General features: G+C 43.9%; 1 protein-coding gene across 8 annotated transcripts in view; it reads right to left on the minus strand.

The window, feature by feature from the left end:
* PPARG (peroxisome proliferator activated receptor gamma) overlaps positions 1 to 20,639 on the minus strand; it is a 139,465-nt gene that overhangs the window by 22,165 nt on the left and 96,661 nt on the right. For all 8 annotated transcript variants that reach the window (XM_051851046.2, XM_070049768.1, XM_070049769.1 and 5 more), the window contains 2 exon segments: positions 14,623 to 14,761; positions 5,163 to 5,362 (listed from right to left, as the gene is read on the minus strand). In XM_051851046.2, the coding sequence (XP_051707006.1) occupies positions 5,163 to 5,362; positions 14,623 to 14,761 (339 nt within the window).

Here is a 20,639-nt window from a genome sequence, read left to right on the forward strand (position 1 = left end):
TTCATCTCTCTAAACACGCACTTAGCAGGGCAGCTATGTTTCCAACTGTTTGAGTCACTAGGTTTGATGGCCACATTAAACTTTAGAATGCACACACTTAAGTGGGTACAGAAATGCTTTCACAAAAAGTTTACATTTCCATATTGGTTTTCCTCTTCAATAGTTTCGTATTTCATACACGACTTAGAATGACTATTTTTCTGATGGCACCAGTTTCATTCTTGTAATTATAAAAATCGTGACTCCACATGTATTCATCATAAACACTGTAATGCCTTGGAACCCAAAGTCCAATATAGTACAAATAAAAAGTTTTATTCCTTATTTGCAGATTCAGTATAGCCAGGGCTTCACCATCTCTTAGATATGGAGTGAAAAGTTGGCAGGCACAACCAAGGATTTTTCTATTTATTGTTTTATGACAAACCACAGCACTGGAAATGGTTTTTGAAAACCACTCTCAGTTTATTTTCATCAACAAACATGGGACCATGTGACACAGACACACCCGGTGTGGTCATTGCATCAGGGTATAGTCAAACACGGGGAGCTTCCAAAGTCCATTCAGTTATCAAACTGCCTTCACAAAACTCAGAGCCTGCCCTGCTTCTAGCTATTCACGGTTTTCAGAGTTCAGGGGAATCTCTTAAAGAAGGGAGCTTGACTGGAACAAGCCACTGACCTGGACACACCTCGTGGGAGAACCAGCCCCTTCTCCTACTGTGCTAAAATTCCTTTGCTGGCGATCAATATTTAGTGGTTCTGTAGCCCACCTTTCCCTAGCCCTGAACCCTAAATCCTCAACCATTATTCTTTTAGATAAGACAATGAAGAGTAAAGGCATCATAGCCCAAAGATAAGAAGTTAAAGTTGATAGGAAGGGAGGAGGAACACTTAATTTATCTGTTTCGAAAGGTGCAAGTGGCCCCAGGGTATAAGCGATAGGAGAAGGAAGTTTAGCTGGGCAGGGAGAGAAGGCCTGGCTGCCCCGGAGGCAAATGCTGAGAGGGCAGCTGGCTCCAGAATGGGCAACGGCTGAACAGTAAGATAATTTCAAGAATGGCCTCTTCTATCAACCTCTTCCAGAGGTTCTGTGTAACTGGTCATCCGCTGTTGGTAGCATCTCCTGGCTTGGCCTAACCAACACAGATGACGTCAGTTTCCAGCAGGCTGTGGAGTGAGTGCTAACTGGCTTGACTACACAGCCAGAGCTGCTTTTGTCCACCCCCCACTCTCTCAAGAGTCCAGACTTCTGTACGAGTTTTTCTATCAACCCAAATCTTAACTTTCATGAGTGCTGGCCAAGAGATAACATAACACCCCCGAGATAGATGCTATCAAATGAATAATAGGACCGTGCAGATAAAGAACAAATCTCTAATCTCATTGGAAATTACATGTGGTATTTTTTTCTCTCTCTCCCATATTCCTCTCTGAACTATTTCTTTCCACTAGTGCTTAATTTGATTTTGCAAGATAAGGGAGAGAGGTCCAAACAATTCTATTTCAGTTTTGTGTAATCAGCAAATGGATTACTTTAATTTGACTCACTCTTGCTTTTTCTAGACCCCAACTAGAGGCAATTCTGCCTTTATCCAGATCATTAATGAAGTCCACTTTAGTAAGCAAACATTGAACTAGTCTGAGGCCTTCTGTGGAAAGTCCAGATTTCAAAGGGCACAGGCAACAGTTTTTAATTCAATTAAGCAAATACAGTCTGAGTAACTACTAGGGGCAAGGCATAGTCTTAGTTATCATAAGGAGAAAAATGATAAACACTTGGCCTCTGAACTTGAAAGCCTAATCACTAAGGATTTTGCAGCCCTTTCCTTTAAACCATCTTAAAAGCCATTGAGCCATTTATTATTTTTTTTTTTAAAGATTGATTTGAAAGGCAGAATTAGAGAGGTAGACATATGCATGCACACAGGGCGGGGTGGGGGGAGACTGACTAAGAGAACAATCTTCCATCTGGTGGTTCTTTCCCCAGATGGCTGCAAAGGCTGGGGCTGGGCCAGGCTGAAGCCAGGAACCTGGAACTCCATCTGAGTCTCCCACGTGGGTTCAGGGGCCCAAGGACTTGGTCCATCTTCCACTGCACTCCCAGGTGCATTAGCAGGGAGCTGGACTGGAAGTGGTACTGCCAGGACCTGAACCAGCACCAGTATGTGGCGTTGGCACTGCCGGTGGCAGCTTTACCTGTTATGCCAGAACACAGGCCCAAAAAGCCTTTCCTTCTATAAACAGCTTCCAATTATCTCATTTTTAAGTCAAAGATTTAGAGCCAAGGCGTCCACTGGAGTGCGGTTTTACAGTGGGCTCCAGTGGTTTCGGCTCTGTGTCCTTCAGTAACCCAGAGTATGTTGACCACCTGTAGTGAAAATTTAAATACCAGAGATGTTTTTGTTTTTGTCTTCCTCCTATCTTCCAGGTGCTATTCAACCGATAGGATTTCCAGCAGGACTTGCAGGCCTGGACTGGGAGATAAAGTGGAGGTGAGAAAGCAGAGCCTGGAAAAGAAATGGCCCTGGGCAAAACTGTGACGCAAACTGCTTGCTGCAGGGTCCATCTGTGTGGCAATCCTGGGCAGGTATGGGCCCCCAGCCTCCAGCGCTCTCCCTGCACCTGCTCCCAGCAATCTGCTTTAAAGTTGTAATGCTCTTCAGCCTGCTTGCTCTTGGTTTCCTTCTATTTCTCTCCCTGGAAAGGAGCAGTCTCTTTTCCATAGTCAAATCAGCTCTAGAGGGGTCTTCAGGCACATCTGCGGACCAATCTTTTCACCTAATGAACACAGAAGTCATCTTTAGGACGACCTGTGTTCTGCAGTCCAGTGCACGGGGAAAGCAGCGGTCCTTGCTACCGTAATTCAAGAATAAAAGAGGGCAAGACAATTTCCCAACTGTGAATATACTGGGATGGCAGGATGAGAAACTCCTGCTGTTCTTTTATTTTTGACAGGCAGAGTTAGACAGTGAGAGAGAGAGAGACAGAGAGAGAGGTCTTCCTTCCGTTGGTTCACCCCCCAAATGGCCACTACGGTCGGAACTGCGCCGATCCGAAGCCAGGAGCCAGGTGCTTCCTCCTGGTCTCCCATGTGGGTGCAGGGCCCAAGGACCTGGGCCGTCCTCCACTGCACTCCTGGGCCATAGCAGAGAGCTGGCCTGGAAGAGGGGCAACCGGGACAGAATCCGGCGCCCTGACCAGGACTAGAACCCGGGGTGCCGGTGCCACAGGCGGAGGATTAGCCTAGTGAGCCAACGTGCCGACCGCCTGCTGTTCTTAAAACTGGTAAAAATAAATCATACTCAGAAGGTTTGCCCGAGGTGAAGCTTCTCCCGGTTCATGTACATCCTACATCCCCCTGCTCCTTCCAGTCAAGGGGAAAGGCTAACTTCCAACACCACGAGGGCCAGCACGCTCAGAACGCGGGCACTGGGGTGGGAGCCTGCACTGTCCCCCTTCGTCCCCATGCTTGCTGCAGGAGCTTAGCACAGAATGCTTCAGTTCTGGATTCAGTTTCCTTCTCCTCAAAAAGAGGATAGCAGCAGCTGTACGATGGCTTGAAGGTCATAAATGTGTGAGATTTTTCTGAAATTGTAGCAAACTTGATCCAGGTCTATTGTTGCTGAAATGTCAACAACCTCGGCCAGCACCGCGGCTCACTAGGCTAATCCTCCGCCTGCGGCGCCGGCACACCGGGTTCTAGTCCCGGTCGGGGCGCCGGATTCTGTCCTGGTTGTTCCTCTTCCAGGCCAGCTCTCTGCTGTGGCCCGGGAGGGCAGTGGAGGATGGCCCAGGTGCTTGGGCCCTGCACCCCATGGGAGACCAGGAGGAAGCACCTGGCTCCTGGCTTCGGATCGGTGCAGTGCGCAGGCCATAGCGGCCATTTGGGGAGTGAACCAATGGAAGGAAGACCTTTCTCTGTCTCTCTTTCTCTAACTGCCTGTCCAAAAAAAAAAAAAAAAAAAAAAAAAAAATCAACAACCTCTTTAACAAGTTAGAAAGCTCCTTGTCCTTACTGACAGGTAGCTCTGTCTGTTTTCTTCTAGTAGCTGATTCCTGTCTTACTAAATGGGTCAGCTAAAGGAAAAAGAAATATCATCTTGAGCTGGTCATCAAAATACATCGAAGGGTAATGAGATTTTTTTTTCCCCAGAGCGGGAGTGGGGGGGGGCTACACTTATCTCTTAAGTAATTGCATAACTGTCCTGGCGGTATTCACATGAAAATCGATGACTGCACACTGGGCTTTGAAGCACAGAGGTGGTGCCTTCTGCAGCTCCTACTGCCCTAGGAACACTCTGCAGATCTTAAAATCAAAGCCAGATCCTGTCTCTAAAGAAACTGAGGCACAGAGACAGGACCCAGGCCACAGCACAAGCTGATGGCAGTCTTGGGACTAGGATCCAAGTAGAGCTTTGTGTTAGTACAATTCCATGTTGCTTTCTCAGCTTCCTATCAGGGCAGAGTTTTGCTTCTTGGATAACTTGACTTGGTAGCAATTATAATCCAGTTTGAGTTTTCTAAACAGTGCTACTTAATAGGCCTCCAGATGTTTGAGAAGCCACTGGAGAAGCCCTGGCAGCTCAGAGCCTTGCAGAAAATTCATTTACGTAATAAAAACACAGAGCTTGCAGCTCCTCAGTACCAGTGAATAGAATGTGACAGGACAGAGAGATAACAAGTATCTGGAATGCACTCACGGGAACCTCCTGAGAGGTAACTGGCTGTTCTGCCAGGTGCAAGAAGGGGACTGAACCCCTTTTCTAAACCCAGGCCAGACCTGTCCCAGAGGAAGCAGGGCTGCCGGAATGAGCTTGTGGCTAGTCACTCTGATGCCAAGAAAAGAGAGAGATGCTGAACGAGGGCGGAGGATGAAGAGGCCTGAGCTCACTCGTCGCAGCTCAGATCACCTGCTCGTTCTTACACTACTCTCAAAGGCTTTCTTACGGCTTGGGGTACGTTTCCCTTTTTCAAAACAATGTTTGCTTATCCTATCTGAAAACATCTCCTGTGTCTCCGACTCAGCCTGCAATATGTTAACAGTCAACAGGTGACCCGTATTCCGCACATGCACGTGTACCATCATAAACCATTCACTCACGACACACACACACACACACTCCAGCCACCCCCGATGAAGACAGCAGAAGAGAACTAACTGATTTGTCTGTCGTCTTTCCTGTCAAGATCGCCCTCGCCTTGGCTTTGGTCAGCGGGAAGGACTTGATGTATGAGTCATACAAGTGCTTTGCCAGGGCCCGGAGGTCGGCAGACTCGGGGTTCAGCTGGTCGATGTCGCTGGAGATCTCCGCCAACAGCTTCTCCTTCTCGGCCTGGGGCATCCGCCCAAACCTGATGGCTGCGGAGGGAGAGGAAGGACAGGATGAATTACTACTGCTCCTGCCTGCGCTGTTCCCTCCCGCCCCTCCTCCCACTAATCTCCAATTCTGGTCTCACTATCATTTTGCTCAGGTTTTCATTTCACAGCAGGAAATCATAAAAATCACACCGACCACTCCTTTAAATCAAAAAATGTAATGCATGATCCTGCTGGAAAGGTGAAAGAATCTGAGTTCAGCAGAGGAAGGAAAGCAGACTTACTTCAGCATAGAATCACTGGGAGCAGACTCCTACTCATTCCTCAAGACCCACCTTCCATGTGACTTGTTAATTAACTTATTTATTTGAGAGGCAGAGCTATAAACAGAGAGAAGTTGAGACAGAGAAATCTTTTCCATTTGGTGGTTACTCCAGAGCTGGGTCAATCCAAAGCCAGGAGCCAGAAGCTTTTCCCAGGTCTCCCAAGTGGGTGCAGGGGCCCAAGCACTTGAACCATCTTCCATTGCATTCCCAAGCCGCTAGCAGGGAGCAGGATTGGAAGTGGTGCTGCTGGGACTCGAACTGGTGCCCATATGGGATGCTGGCGCCACAGTGGAGGCTTATTGTAGGTAAACAATAAGGGTTTATTAAATTAAACTGCAGAATACTAAGCTTAAAAACAGAAAATGAGATGGTACGTATGCTGGAAAGTTTGGGAACATGATCACAGCAGAAAGTACCAAGTGAGAATGATAGGATATTAAAGGAAGAAATCAGCATAATTTGGGGGAAATCAGGGTTATCATATAATGAAACAGACGTGGCTACAGTGAACCACCATGCTCTTGGACTTCAGTTATTCACAGATCACACAATACTGTCTCTTCACTCAGTGAAAAATTATTAAGTGACTATCCTGTGCCAAATATTGTTCCAAGCTCTGGTTAAATTTTTACAGGTGAGAAACTATAAACATACACAGAATTTTACATGCCTAGGCAACTATTTTGCTTTCAGTGGGTAATCAAGAAAGTTAATTTAAGATAGCCGTTTATTATACTTGCTAGTCCTGCTTTTTCCAAAATTAGCCAAACAAGCCAAAAATAGCCAAACAAGAACTTGAAACTCGTTTAGAATTAGGAAATATTAAAGCCAGATCCTTCCGCTGTAATCTAACTTAAAGGTGATTTTTTACAATGTGAAGTTTGCTTTAATGGTTTGATCCTATGAACAAACTATCTGTCTTGTTTAAATGCTGATGTTATAAATTAGGTCAAATGAACAATGAGTTTAACTAAGTATAAATGCCCCGCTACACACCAGAGATTCAGAAAAGGAGTGAAATACACATCCCATTTGGTGGAACGAAACCTGCACAAAACACGTAGAAGCCTGATGTTGTGGAGGAAACAAATTTTATTTGCAGGCATTTTTTTTTAAAGGAGAAACAAGCTAATTTTCTTCTGCAGCTTTTGTTCCCGGGCACTCCTATCCATCTACCTCCTGTGAGACAGTGGGACAAAGCCCAGGAGGTGTTCGGGACAGTGCCAGACCACAGTCATGCTCACAAACACAGCTTTTATCACTATGGACAAAGGGGTCAAGGGCGACTAAGGTTTCTGTGGGCTACAGACCAGAAGGGCATCCACGCACACTGACGTCTCCACAGATAAAGAACAAAACAGAATACATCTGTCTCTCTCTAAATCATTTGAATTAATTCTGATTCTCAGTCCCTAGCCTTTGAGTGGAGAATCTGAGAACCAAGATGAGAACAGAGGCTGCATCACTGTTTCCTACAACACTGAGGTTAGAGTTTAGGAACAGAAGGAAGGGGCCAGTGCCATGGTGTAGAGGGTAAAGCCACTGCCTATGATGCCAGCATCCCATACGAGCGCCAGTTCAAGTCTAAATTGCTCCACTTCTGATCCGGCTCCCTGCTAATGCGTCTGAGAAAGCAGGAGCAGATAGCCCAATTTCTGGGGCCTTGCCACCTATGTGGGAGAGCTGGAGGAGGCTTCTGGCTTTGGCCTGGCCCAAGGCTAGCTATTACGGGGAATGAACTAGTGGATGGAAGATCTCTTTCTATCTCTGTCTCTCCCTCTAACTCTGCCTTTCAAATAAACAAAAATAAAGCTAAAAACAAAACCAGAGGATGAAGATGAGCATTACAGGTAGAAGACAGAAGCATGAAGCCTGCGCGTGTTCATACACAAACGTGATTTTCCAGTCTCCTATCACTGGTGATTCACCTCAGAAAACAGAATGCTCCATGTCATCAGTGAGTGAGAACTTCTGGCCTCTCTGACATGTTTTCAAAATAGCTACCAATAGCAGGAGCATTATTGACAAATGTCACTAAATGCCAACAATAAAGACAAACTACACAGATCAAGTGAAGCAGATTTTCATAATAAATCATTAGAAAATAGAAAAAGGAAGTAAACTGATCTTATTTTTAAAAAGTTCTCTATTTCAAGGTCTGAGGGATGGACTTGCGACTTGGCTCTTGCCAGGAAGGTTTTATGTTTTTCCACCTCTCTCTCTGTGGGGGCAAACAACAGGATTCGGCAATCTAGGAACTGTCATTTTCTAGTTTCTCTAAAGTAAAACAAGGAGAGCAACCTGAGCACCAGTATTAAGTTAGGTTCATGTGGAGGCAACGTTTTCCAAACTATCGCACAGGACATTTAAACATTTGCCCGGCTTTCTTTCTATAGTAGAGAGGAGCGATATGTCACTACCCAAGTTTCTAGCTTAATGTCCAGTACCCTGAAGTCCCACCTGACAACGTGTGACTATTTCATTGGACACTGTGATGGAGACACAGGGGAGAACAGGACGCATCTGGGCGGGGAGATCAGAGGCGTACACAGAGTGTACTTTGTCAGCACCTCTCTTTCCTAGCTCTTGCCTTTTCCTAGGCAGATGTTCACAGTTCTGATCCAAATACGGCCTTTCCTCTCCCACTGCACTCACTGAAAGAGTGGTCTTCACTCTGTCTGCGTCACCGCCTATGTACTCGCTAACCTCCTGCACGCGAGCTTTTGCCTCACTGGAATCGAGGGAGACTTTGCACGTCGAACTCCGGAACGCTTTTCTTACGGCCAGATCAAGGGCTCGCATAATCTACTGGGACTTGGCAGTGTTCTTCTCCAGCCTCTCACCCTCAGAACCCTTCCTCGTCCTGACTTGTCTTCTGGTTCCTTCTCCATTTCTCAGATCTCTTCCGTAGCCCTTCTTCCTTGTCTTCTGTTTGATCTAACTCACAGCAGGTGCTAATGAGTCCTCTGTTTCTTGAGATCCAGATCCTTATTTGTCACTTTCCCCATATTCGTTTATATATGCATGCTGGGTATCCCATAAGCATCTCAAACACAATAAAACACTGACTTTTAAATTTTTCTCCTCCAGACTGGCTCTTCCTGTGTTCCTTTCTTGGTTTGTTGAATCATCTAAACTATATACCCTGAACAACCTTTTTATTATCATTATAAATTAATTTCTTTGGAAGTGAGAGAGAGAGGGAGAAATATCTTCCATCTACTGGTTCACTCCCCAAATGAAACTCAATCTGGTCTCCCAAGTGCTTAAGCCACCACCTGTCGCCTCATGAAGTTTGCATTAGCAAGAATTTGGATCAGAGTGGAGTCAGGATGCAAACCCAGGTGCTCCGGTCTGGGATGCAGGTATTCCAAGCACATCTTAGCCTGCTCCCCGAGCAATCCTGGACAATCTCTCTGCTCCTAGGTACACTTACCCACTGGTCATGGTCCTGATATTTCTATGTCTTTCCTTCTCATCCTTCCCAAAGTTTAGTGCCTAACACTGCTCTGGTCTTCTGATGGATTTCCCTGATTCCAACTTTCCCTCTCTCTCTCTCTCTCTCTTTCCACCCACCCACCCGAATTTCCCTGATTCTAACTTCCTTCCTTCCTTGCCACCCAGCCACCTACATCCCTAACTGCCTATGTACCTGCCTACATACGTACTTATCTACCTACCTACCTATTTTTTTAAACTGCTTCTGCAGTTTGGTTTTTGTTAATACAGATCTGATCATTGTCTTACTTTTTAAGGCAGCTGTGGTGTCACAGTAAGTAAGCAGGTTCCAGGGAAGAGAAACATCTGAACTGAGGCCCTGAATGTTACATAGAACTGCAACAGAGGACAGGAAGACATAATCAACGGAGGTCAGACATACATATGCAGGCAGAGGTATTTTCCAGGAACAGCAAAGCACAGTTCGCTTACAGTATACAGGGAACAAGGACAGGGGTAGGAGAGGGGTGGGGCTCTGTTGCAGATGATCACGAACGCGTGTGGGTTTAAATAACACAGCTGCCTTGCACATTAGGGCTCTGTTACCTGTTCTGAAAGTTAGACTTGGATTATTCTCCTTTACACCAGAAAGACCAAAGAGAAAAACTGCTTGAAAAGGTTAAATCTACTTGCCACTCAAGCTTTCTTTCCTTTTCCAAATATACACTAGAGCTACTCTTTGCAAGGCATTAAGAGAACTGTCTTAAAAATGCTGAGTGCCACAAAAATCTGTGAAACATTTTTTTTCTGGGCTTTTATGAAGCACTGAGAAATTATTTTTAATACTGTCAGTTAAAAAAAAATCCCATCATCGAAAATGGGCTACCCTAATCAGCAAAGATTTCACTAATTTTCATATTTCTGAAAGATAAAATTTTATCAAACCTCAGTATTATAGGGAAAAACCTGACTGAATGACTCATAAGTAACAGACAATTCTCTACTTTAGACTGTTTTTAAAAACACATTTTAACTTTTTAATTTAGTTCATATGGAAAACAGTTCTAAAGATGAAATATTCACCAAACTTCTTAATAACCAAATTATTTAATCAAAAATAGAAGCTACATTTTAAAAATATGGTTACTATCAAGGACCTGACAGCAGGATTTTTAAGCAAAAACTACTACTTAGAAAAACACAAAAAACCGTGCGTAAGCATTCGTTTGAGTGATGGACGGAGTTCATGATTAAGTCTCATCAAGATTCTCCAGATACACTTCCTTGGCCAGCAGTGGCTGACACAACGATGAGTAAGCGCACACTCCCCGGGCAGCCTAGGAAGTGGGTCTCTGTTTCTGTTTGACTCTGCTTTTGAGCTTCCTTCTGATGGTGCCATCTAGATGGGGCACTGACTGTTCTTGGAGGGCTCAGGAAGACTTGTGAGTAATCAGTCAGACCACAGCCTAGAAATGGTGGATCTGATGAAATGACCCAAATAACTGGACTGCGTGTTTTCCTGATTTCTTACAGAAAAAAACAAAAAACACGTTTCCAAAGCACATCAATCAACCCAGCGCTAGAGTGCTTTTTCACTCAGTGCTGAAAACAGATATTTGAGCATTAACTGTGTTTCCAACTGGAAGGATCCTGAAGTCACATTCCAAGACTTCTGGTGCAGTCAAGAGCAGAGACCCATCAGAAGGGTTTTCAGCACACACAGCCCGATCAACCACCCATGCCTCTCTGAAAGCTCACGCTGCCGTGGGTCTGCAGGCTGGGGCTCTGACACAACCGTCCATCAAACTAACAGCCTCAAACCGTGGATGAACGGACCAGAACATCTGATGCTTACCACTTGGGAAGACTGTAATCCTGTTTATAAGATACAGAATAGTGAGTGGAAAAGTGAAAACTTCAGAGAGTCAGGTGGTTTGATTATGTAGGATACGGAATTGTCAAGGTTGAAAGGATTTAGTGGTCACTGATGTCAGTGGCTTTCCAGAACAATGCCACAGCAGGGTTCTCCAAAGGTTAACGTAGACACCTGCTTCAAATCTATGAGTGTTGGGCCAAGGGAGAAGCTAAATACATGGAATGGACTAAATAGGGACCAAGACAGAGATGAAAGTAACACACAATGCAGTTAATTTACTTAGGCGACGTTTATTCCTTCTTGTCCATACTGAAAACAGCTGATTGGAGACAGGCTTTTGGTACAGTGGTTAAGATGGGACACTTGCACCCCCTGTTAGAGTGCCTGGGTTCCAGTCCCAGCTCTATGCTTGTTTTGGCTTCCTAATAATATGCCACCCTGGGAGGCAGCAGGTGATGGCTCAAGTATTTGGGTCCCTGACCCATAGGAAACAGGGATTCAGCTTCTGGCTTGTAGCTGTGGCCTGGCCTGGCCCAGCCTGGGCTGCTGTAAGCATTTGGAAGTTTTGTTTTGTTTATTAAGATTTATTTGTTTGAAAGAATTACAGAGAGATCTATCTATCTATCTATCTATCTATCTGCTGGTTCATTCCTCAAATGGCTGCAATGGCCAGGCCAAAGCCAGGAGCCAGGAGCTTCATCTGGATAGGTGGCAGGGGTCCAAGTACTTGGGCCATCTTCTGCTGCTTCCCAGGTGCACTAGCAGGGAGCTGGATTGGAAGGGGAGCAGTCAGCACCCATATGGGATGTCAGTGTCCCAGAGGGCAGCTTAACCCACAACACTGGCCTGTGAAGATCTCTCTTTGTCTGTCTCTCTGCTTAAAAAAAAAAAAAAAAAGCTGGGTGGCTGATTTTGTGTTAACACTAGAAGCGTTTTTTGAGAACTTAAAAAGCATTGTGTATGAATGTAAACCTCATTACTGTTGGCCTAACTGTCCAAAGCAGTGAATTCTAACTAGTGACTATAACCTCCTAGAAAACTTGTATTTAGAAATGTCTTCCTCATCAAAATAACAGGCAAAAGTAATCAAAACCTACTTGTTGAGCTTCCTGTCCTGTGTACAGATCATATGGATGTGTTCTATGCTACAACACATTTTCACGACAACCTCTGGGAAGGGATTTTCTCAGTCAACTCTGCACTTTGTTAAGTGCTGAGCTGCGTATGCCTCTGATGTCATGACATTTAATTCCTATTGTTTTCTTGCCTTTGCAAGAATTACCAGAACACTCCTTCTCAGGATTGCATCCTCTCTGAAGACAATAAGTCATTGTTATATAAAGTCAAAAGATAATCTGATCATCAAGTTTATGATAGCTTTCTTTGACTTTCTTGGGAGGAGAAAATTATGCTGTCCATGTACTACGTATGTGGAGATGCATATATTTAATATTTGACTATAAGCAATAAACAACAGGAAATACATTTTATGCAAATGTGTGCAGCACCTCAAAGTAACAGGAATTATATTTTACTTGAATGTGTGAACTGACAATACTTTTAACAGGCAAAAAATAAATAGTGTTAAAAGCAGAATTGGCATGCTTCCTAGGCTGTCTTGGCGATAATGACCTCAAAGTCAATGATTTCTTCATGAAGATGAAATAAGTTTATTGCAACTTGATTGCATCACCTAAAATACAACCCTTGACTTGAAAACTTTTCCTTATGTTTTATGAGATCTGAAATAAAAAGGAAACTGATGGAATTAAACCAGCAGACCATTCTGCAATCAAGGACTGCAACTGTCCATGGCTGCACAGCAGATGTAGGCAGTTGTTCAGGAACGCTGGACGAAACCCCCATCAGGTCCACTGTTGTTGATGGCCCTGTGCAAAGTACTTGTCTTTAAAGGAACGGACTCACATTAGTGATATAAACACAACTTTGCAAGCTACTTTTAAAGGGTTAGGTATCCGTCAGCTTGCAATTCTCAAATATCTTGATAATTTCCACTGTGAAAATCACACACTTGCATGATAGAACAAAAATTTTCTTTTCTCAGATGCTTTAGAATCTATACAGATAAAAACTGACTTAAAAGGTTATCTTCTTGGGGCCAGCAATGTGGCCTAGAAGCTTAAGCCTCTGCCTGCAGTATCGGCATCCCATATGGGCGCCGATTCAAGTCCCAGCTGCTCCACTTCCAACCCAGCTCCCTGGTAATGCACCTGGGAAGGTAGTGGAAGATGGCCCAAGTGCTTGGGGCCCTGCACCCGTGTGTGAGACCCAGAAGAAGCCCCTGGCTCCTGGCTTCAGTCTGGCCCAACCCTGGCAGTTGTAGCCACTGGGGCAGTGAACCAAGAGATGGAAGCGCTCTCTCTCTCTCTCCCTCTCTGTGTGTGTGTGTGTCTCTGCCTTTCAAATACATACATACATACATACATCTTCTTAAAGGTCACATTTCAAATGAAATGAAGTTCAGTAGATTATTTTGATCATTCTGGTATTTTTATTTCTTGAGCCCATAATGATTTTTGAAAGAAGTAATACTTGATGAATGTAACACTATTCAGTTACAGCTGAATATTTTTTTGTGGTCCTGTCAATTTCATAACCAAGTAGTGACAAAGAATCATTTCTTCAAACAAGAGGCCTATCTTCCACGATTTTACGGTGCTGGTTCTACAGTTCCTGAAAACACAAGTGTTCTCAGGTCTTCTACTTTATTTCTCAAGTTGACACCCAAATCCCTAAGCTTGATTTTTAGATAGAGGCTTAAAAAGCAGAAAGCTTTACTGTTGCGTTTCTAAGGCATTTTATGGAACTTTATATTTGCTTTATCCTCAACAAATCTGTATGAAGTCAAGGATAGTGCTATATTGATCTTGGCATTGTAAAGAAGAAAAAAGTACAGAGCGCTTCAGGATTTTTCCTATATATAAGGAGGAAACCACCAATTTACTTAGTATAATTCTGTTTTTAATGCTATTAAATCAACATAAAGCCACAATTATAATTGTATTTGTTTTAAAACACTACAGTTTTTTCTATCATCCCTCAGATGTTTAAGTCTCTTCTTCCATCTCAGTAGATGCCCAATCACAGAGAATAAGATTTCGTACTAAAAACTTGGTTTAAGGCCGGCGCCGCAGCTCACTAGGCTAATCCTCTGCCTTGCGGCGCCGGCACACCGGGTTCTAGTCCCGGTCGGGGCATCGGATTCTGTCCCGGTTGCCCCTCTTCCAGGCCAGCTCTCTGCTGTGGCCAGGGAGTGCAGTGGAGGATGGCCCAAATACTTGGGCCCTGCACCCCATGGGAGACCAGGAGAAGTACCTGGCTCCTGCCATCGGATCAGCGTGGTGCGCCGGCCGCGGCGGCCATTGGAGGGTGAACCAACGGCAATGGAAGACCTTTCTCTCTGTCTCTCTCTCTCACTGTCCACTCTGCCTGTCAAAAAAAAAAAAAAAAAATTAAAAAAAAAAAACAACTTGGTTTAAAAACACTGAGCTAAATGAGAAAAGTTTTATTGGCACCTAATATTGTGAAATGTGGCATTCTGTAGAAAAACTGTGCACATTTTCAGCAGTGGCTCTAGTGCTCCATTGCTCTGGCTACTGTAATGAGGCTAAGTAGGTACATGGTGACAAGTGTTCACTCACCATTATGAGACATCCCCACAGCAAGGCATTTCTGAAACCGACAGTACTGACATTTATTTCTACTTTTTTTGTGGATTCGACAGTTAAGATCACACCTATCATAAATAAGCTTCAATCTGATGGTCCTTCGGAAGAAACCCTGCAAAAGATATGGAAAAAAAGGAGTAAATTTTACATCTTTGTGACATATGGAAGCAGCAACCTATAGATAAAGGCACACTGGCCCCAGGCACTTGAAAAAGTGAGTTCCCTTCCCTTTTTTTTTTTTTTTTAAAGATTTATTTATGTGAAATGCAGATTGACATAGAGAGGGAGAGACACAGACAGAGAGGTAGTCCATCTACTGTTCACTCCCCAAATGTCCTTAATAGCCAGGGCTGAGCCAGGCTGAAGCCAGGAGCCTGAAACTCCATCCAAGTCCCCCATATGGGTGGCAGGGACCCAAGCTCTTGAGCCAACATCCACTGGCTTCCCAGGTACATCAGCAGGAAGATGGATCAGAAGCAGAGAAGCCAGGATGGGAACCAGCACGCTGATACGGGTTGTGGGCATCCAAAGTAGAGAATGAACCTGCTTCACCACAACACCCACCCCAGGTGGGTTCTTGACACAGTTCTGTCACTGGTGACCTCACACAAGTCTTTCAAGACTTTCTAGAACTTAAATTTCTTTGCTATAAACTAAAAAACAAGAGGATCTCCAGTGTTCTTTGTTAGTGCTCAGACACTGACCACATCTAACTGATGTCATCCAGTGTATCTTGGCTCTGCATTTGGTTTTCAGCATGCTCTAAGAAGCGCTCTGGATTGAATGTAATGCAAATAAAACACCATGTAATCAGTTCAGTCTCTCTGCGAATCATTCCAACAGCATGCCCTAGTCTCTATAATTGTGCTAAGCAGTTTGGCAAACTTATAATCATTTCATTCTAAAATATGATCAGGGCCAATAAAAATCCACATGTGGATAATTTTTTGGAATTCTCTATGTTGCATAATTTCCTGCTGAATTTGTTTCGTTTATTTACACAGTTGAAAGAGTGCCCCATAATCATTGTAACCTACAGATAGAAAGATAATAGAAAACAATGAGAGAAGTAAATAAACAAATCAATCCCCAGAAAATCTGCTATCTCAAAATGATAAATATGTCAACTTAAGGATAATCAAATATTCCACTATATTTTGTAAGGCACTGAAAACAATCCTAATCAAAAACATCTTCTAATACCATTCTTTGGGTTCATTGTATTTCTATTCATTTTTATTATATTCATTATCATGTAACTCGATTCTTAATTCTTTCAAATTTGTCTGGCTCCATTAGGTACAAAAAGCACTGAATTAGTATTGGTTCTGGCACTAACATGCATTTTGACTTTTTCCAGATTTCTATCTTAAATACTATATATTAAAAGATAGATTTCTACTAACAAGTTTTTGTGGGAAAACCTAAATACAGAACTGTTGTCACTGATAAGTGGTGGTGAGAGATTTTGATTTTTACCCTTGTAATCATACAAATTTTATGTTATTCCATGATTTGCTTTCTGATTTTCATCTTGTAAATCTGGTATAATGGGTGGAAATGCTGCTTGGTTAGCTGACCAGGGGATGAGTTCCAGAGTACTCACTTATCTGTCATGGTTATACAGGAAGGCTTTTTTGATAAGAATTATGGTATTTAAATTTAACTCTTATTATACAAATTTTTGGCATGATTTATACAATGGCTTTCAAAACATATCATATCCTTTTTGTGATGATTAAGGATTTCATGATGCTAAAGAAATAATCATTCTGAATATTATTTATATACTATATAGTACATAAATTCTTTTTTTTTTTTTTGACAGGCAGAGTGGACGGTGAGAGAGAGAGACAGAGAGAAAGGTCTTCCTTTGCCGTTGGTTCACCCTCCAATGGCCGCCGCGGCCAGCGCGATGCGGCCGGCGCACTGCGCTGATCCAATGGCAGGAGCCAGGAGCCAGGTGCTTCTCCTGGTCTTCCATGGGGTGCAGGGCCCAAGCACCTGGGCCATCCTCCACTGCACTCCCTGGCCACAGCAGAGAGCTGGCCTGGAAGAGGGGCAACCGGGACAGAATCCGATGCCCCGACCGGGACTAGAACCCGGTGTGCCGGCGCCGCTAGGCGGAGGATTAGCCTAGTGAGCCGCGGCGCCGGCCAGTACATAAATTCTTCAACCAAAAATATATACAGACTCCAGCAACTTGGAACTTACTTTTTTTTTTTTTATTGGGATGCCAGCTCTCAGGTCAGGGGCTTTAACCTGCTGCACCACAGCACAGGCCCCAACTTTTGCTTTTTTTTTTTTTTTTTTTTTTAACACTAACCAATTATTCTTCTCATTTGACTCTTTCAGGAAATTTCGTGATGCTTAGTGATGTAAGGGTATCACTGAACGTTTTTCTATAAAATTTATTGATTTGAAAAATGAAATTTGCTTTTCCAAAGTTTCTTATTACTGATTTTAAAACATTCCTTAATGACACCCTTCTCTGTTACTCAGAGTCGATGAAACAGTGCGCCCTCTCAACAACCGATCTCCTTATTATCTTGAAGTCACTCACAACTTCAAAAACTATTTTGCATCCGTACTTATTTTATGGTCTTCATATTCGTCTGTGAGAAGGAGTTTATTTGAAAGGCTTTGTTTTGCTTGTTTTATCTAAACATTTTCTCCTTCAATGCTTTTTTTTTTTTGAAGAGAACACTTTTTTTTTTTTTAATTTATTTGACAAATAGAGTTAGACAGTGAGAGAGAGAGAGAGAAAGGTCTTCCTTCCATTGGTTCACCCCCCAAATGGCCACTAGGATCGGCGCGGCACTGCGCAGATCCTAAGCCAGGAGCCAGGTGCTTCTTCCTGGTCTCCCATGCGGGTGCAGGGGCCCAAGCTCTTGAGCCATCCTCCACTGCCTTCCCAGGTCACAGCAGAGAGCTGGACTGGAAGAGGAGCAACTAGGACTAGAACCCAGCACCCATGTGGGATGCCAGTGCCGCAGGCGGAGGATTAACCTAGTGAGCCGTGGCGCCGGCCCCTCCTTCAATGCTTTCATTTGAACTACACTGCAGGTGCAATGAGACAGAATAGTACAGTGAGATTAAAGGCCCTGTGCAAGGCCTGCATTCAGCTCTCCCATGCTCAGTCAATTAGCAGGTGGTATGTGCTAAACAGTCTTCCTAAGGAAGGCTCCCACATAGCAGCACAGCAGTAGATGACATCGTATTGTACGGCAGCCCTCACTTACTTCTACCTTCAGGTAAGTCTATGGTTTTAAATGATCTTTCACTAAAGATACAAAAATATAGGGCCGGCGCCGTGGCTCAATAGGCTAATCCTCCACCTTGCGGCGCCGGCACACCGGGTTCTAGTCCCGGTTGGGGCGCCGGATTCTGTCCCGGTTGCCCCTCTTCCAGGCCAGCTCTCTGCTATGGCCAGGGAGTGCAGTGGAGGATGGCCCAGGTGCTTGGGCCCTGCACCCCATGGGAGACCAGGAAAAGCACCTGGCTCCTGGCTCCTGCCATCGGATCAGCGCGGTGCGCCGGCTGCAGCGGCGGCCATTGGAGGGTGAACCAACGGCAAAAGGAAGACCTTTCTCTCTCTGTCTCTCTCTCTCACTGTCCACTCTGCCTGTCAAAAAAAAAAAAAAAAAAAAAAAAAAAAAAAAAAAAAAGATACAAAAATATGATGAGACCTAGGATTGTAAGCAATAAAAAACTTGAAATCTCCAAAGTATATATATTTATAATATTTATATATTTACATGTATATATATAACTTTGAGTAGTAAAAGGTTTTAGTTTACAGAAGTCAAGAATTTGTCACCGTTTCGCTTTAATCCAAACCCAGTATGGTTATGCCTATCTGATTGAAATTTAGCAAGTTTCTTATACAAACTCCTTCCATGGGCACTATGTGAACGTTCAAGCCTTGCCATTAGCTATTTCATGCAATGTGACTACTCTTTTTAGTCCACCCATTAGTCTACAGTTTTGTGATCCATCATATTTTAGTTACAGGCGTATCCACATTCTACTGAAGCGGCAAGTGCTACGTGGCCAGAGCACCTTTCAGAAGGTCTTTGCAGAGGAGTCAAGCGCGCCTGGCTCCCACGAGTAGTGCTGACAAACTATGGAGACAGCCTTGAATAGGGACAGCCGCTGGTCTCATGCAGCTGTACTCAGAGTGTGGCGGCAATGCTGTGTAGTTCCTAACTAGCAAAGGGTGAACAACTGTATCACTTCAGCCTCAACGTCTTGTAGTCAGTGGTTCTCAAACTTTTTGGTCTCAGGACCCCTTTACTCTCCTAAAAATTATTAAAGGGCTTCTGTTTCTGTGGACTATGTCTTCTGATATTTATCACAATAGAAATGAAATGGAGAAATTTTTACGCAGAACAATATATGAGCAAATCTCTCATTATCCACCAGAACTTTGTCAATGCGCCACATCATGGAGCTTCTAGAACATTCCACGTAGATTGCAGAGAGAACAAGTGGAAAAGGTGAGTTTCCTGCTCATGGATACCTTAAAAGAGTCTTAGGGACCCCAAGGGATCCCCAGACCATACTTTGAGAACTGCTGTCTTGAGAAGCCACATCATATTGTCCCGTCACAGTTCTGTTAGTATCTTTAAATCTGTAATAGCGGCTTTCCCTTCCTAGGTGAGCATAACTTTCTTTGCATTTCAGTCTAGGAATTCTGTAATCTACATTTAAATGGCACGTAAGTTCCTGTGCGTTACAATACTCAATTTTCTCTTTTTAAAAAAATCTATGGTAGGTATATTTTTTAAGGTTTATCTCTTTATTTGGAAGGCAGAGATGCAGGGAAGGAGAGAGAGAGAGATATTCCATCTGCTGGTTCACTCCTCAAATGGCCGAACAGCCAGGGCTGAGCCAGGCCAAAGCCAGGAGCCTCACCCAGGTCTCATGTGGGTGCAGGGGCCCAACAAAGCCAGGAGCCTCACCCAGGTCTCATGTGGGTGCAGGGGCCCAAGCACTTGAAATAGCCTCCTCTGCTTTCTGTGGTTCATTAGCAGGGAGATGGATCAGAAGTGGAGCAGCTGGAACTCAAACTCGTGCCCCTATGGGAGGCCAGTGTTGCAGGCAGCAGCCTTACCTCCTATGTCACAGCACTGGCTCCTGCCTTCCATTCTAATCCTAACTCAAAGGCTCTTGGATTTCCTCCTCTCTCTTCTTTTTGGTTTTCGTTCTTTGTTTGCTTCTATCTTCTAAGCTTTAGTGCCCTCAGAATTTAGCATTTATCACTATAACCAATTAAGCACTCACAATGTTTCTTTCAATTTGCAGCTGTTCTTACTGATGTTAAATTGATTTTTTTAAAGATTTATTTATTTGTTTATTTGAAAGGCGGAGAGGGAGGAAGGGAGGGAGGAAGAAATCTTCCATCTACTGGTTCACTCCCCAAATGGCCGCCAACAGCCAAGATGAGGCCAGGCCAAAGTCAGCCTGGAGCCTCATGTGGGTCTCCCAGGTGGGTTTAGGAACCCAAGCACTTGGGCCATCTTTCACTGCTTTTGCATATGCAGTAGCAGGGAGCTGGATCAGAAGTGGAGAAGCCAGGACCAGAACTGTCGTCTCTATGGGATACTGGTGCCGCAGTGGGTGAATCCAGCATCCCACATCACCAGCCTTGATGCTGACTCTACACAAACATGTGACTAACAGAATTATGGTGGACCTGCTGCTTAAAAGTTCTAGATTTCTAAGTGCTTTATCAGCACATAAAGGCAAGCAACTTATTATGGAAACTTAACTAATTATACTAAAGTTTTAACTTACTTATAAATGCTAATCATCAGTATGACCAAACTGAATGGTTTCTTCAGATAAATGTGATTCAGAATTTAACAACAGTTTACTCACTCAAAATTACATAAATCTAACTCAAGTAAATGGCATGTTCTTACTACTCATTCTTTTTTAAAAAAAGAATTCTTATTTATTTGAAAGGCAGAGATACAGAGAGAAGG

The sequence above is a fragment of the Oryctolagus cuniculus genome, chromosome 10, assembly GCF_964237555.1.
Source record: "Oryctolagus cuniculus chromosome 10, mOryCun1.1, whole genome shotgun sequence".
Classification (NCBI taxonomy): domain Eukaryota; kingdom Metazoa; phylum Chordata; class Mammalia; order Lagomorpha; family Leporidae; genus Oryctolagus; species Oryctolagus cuniculus.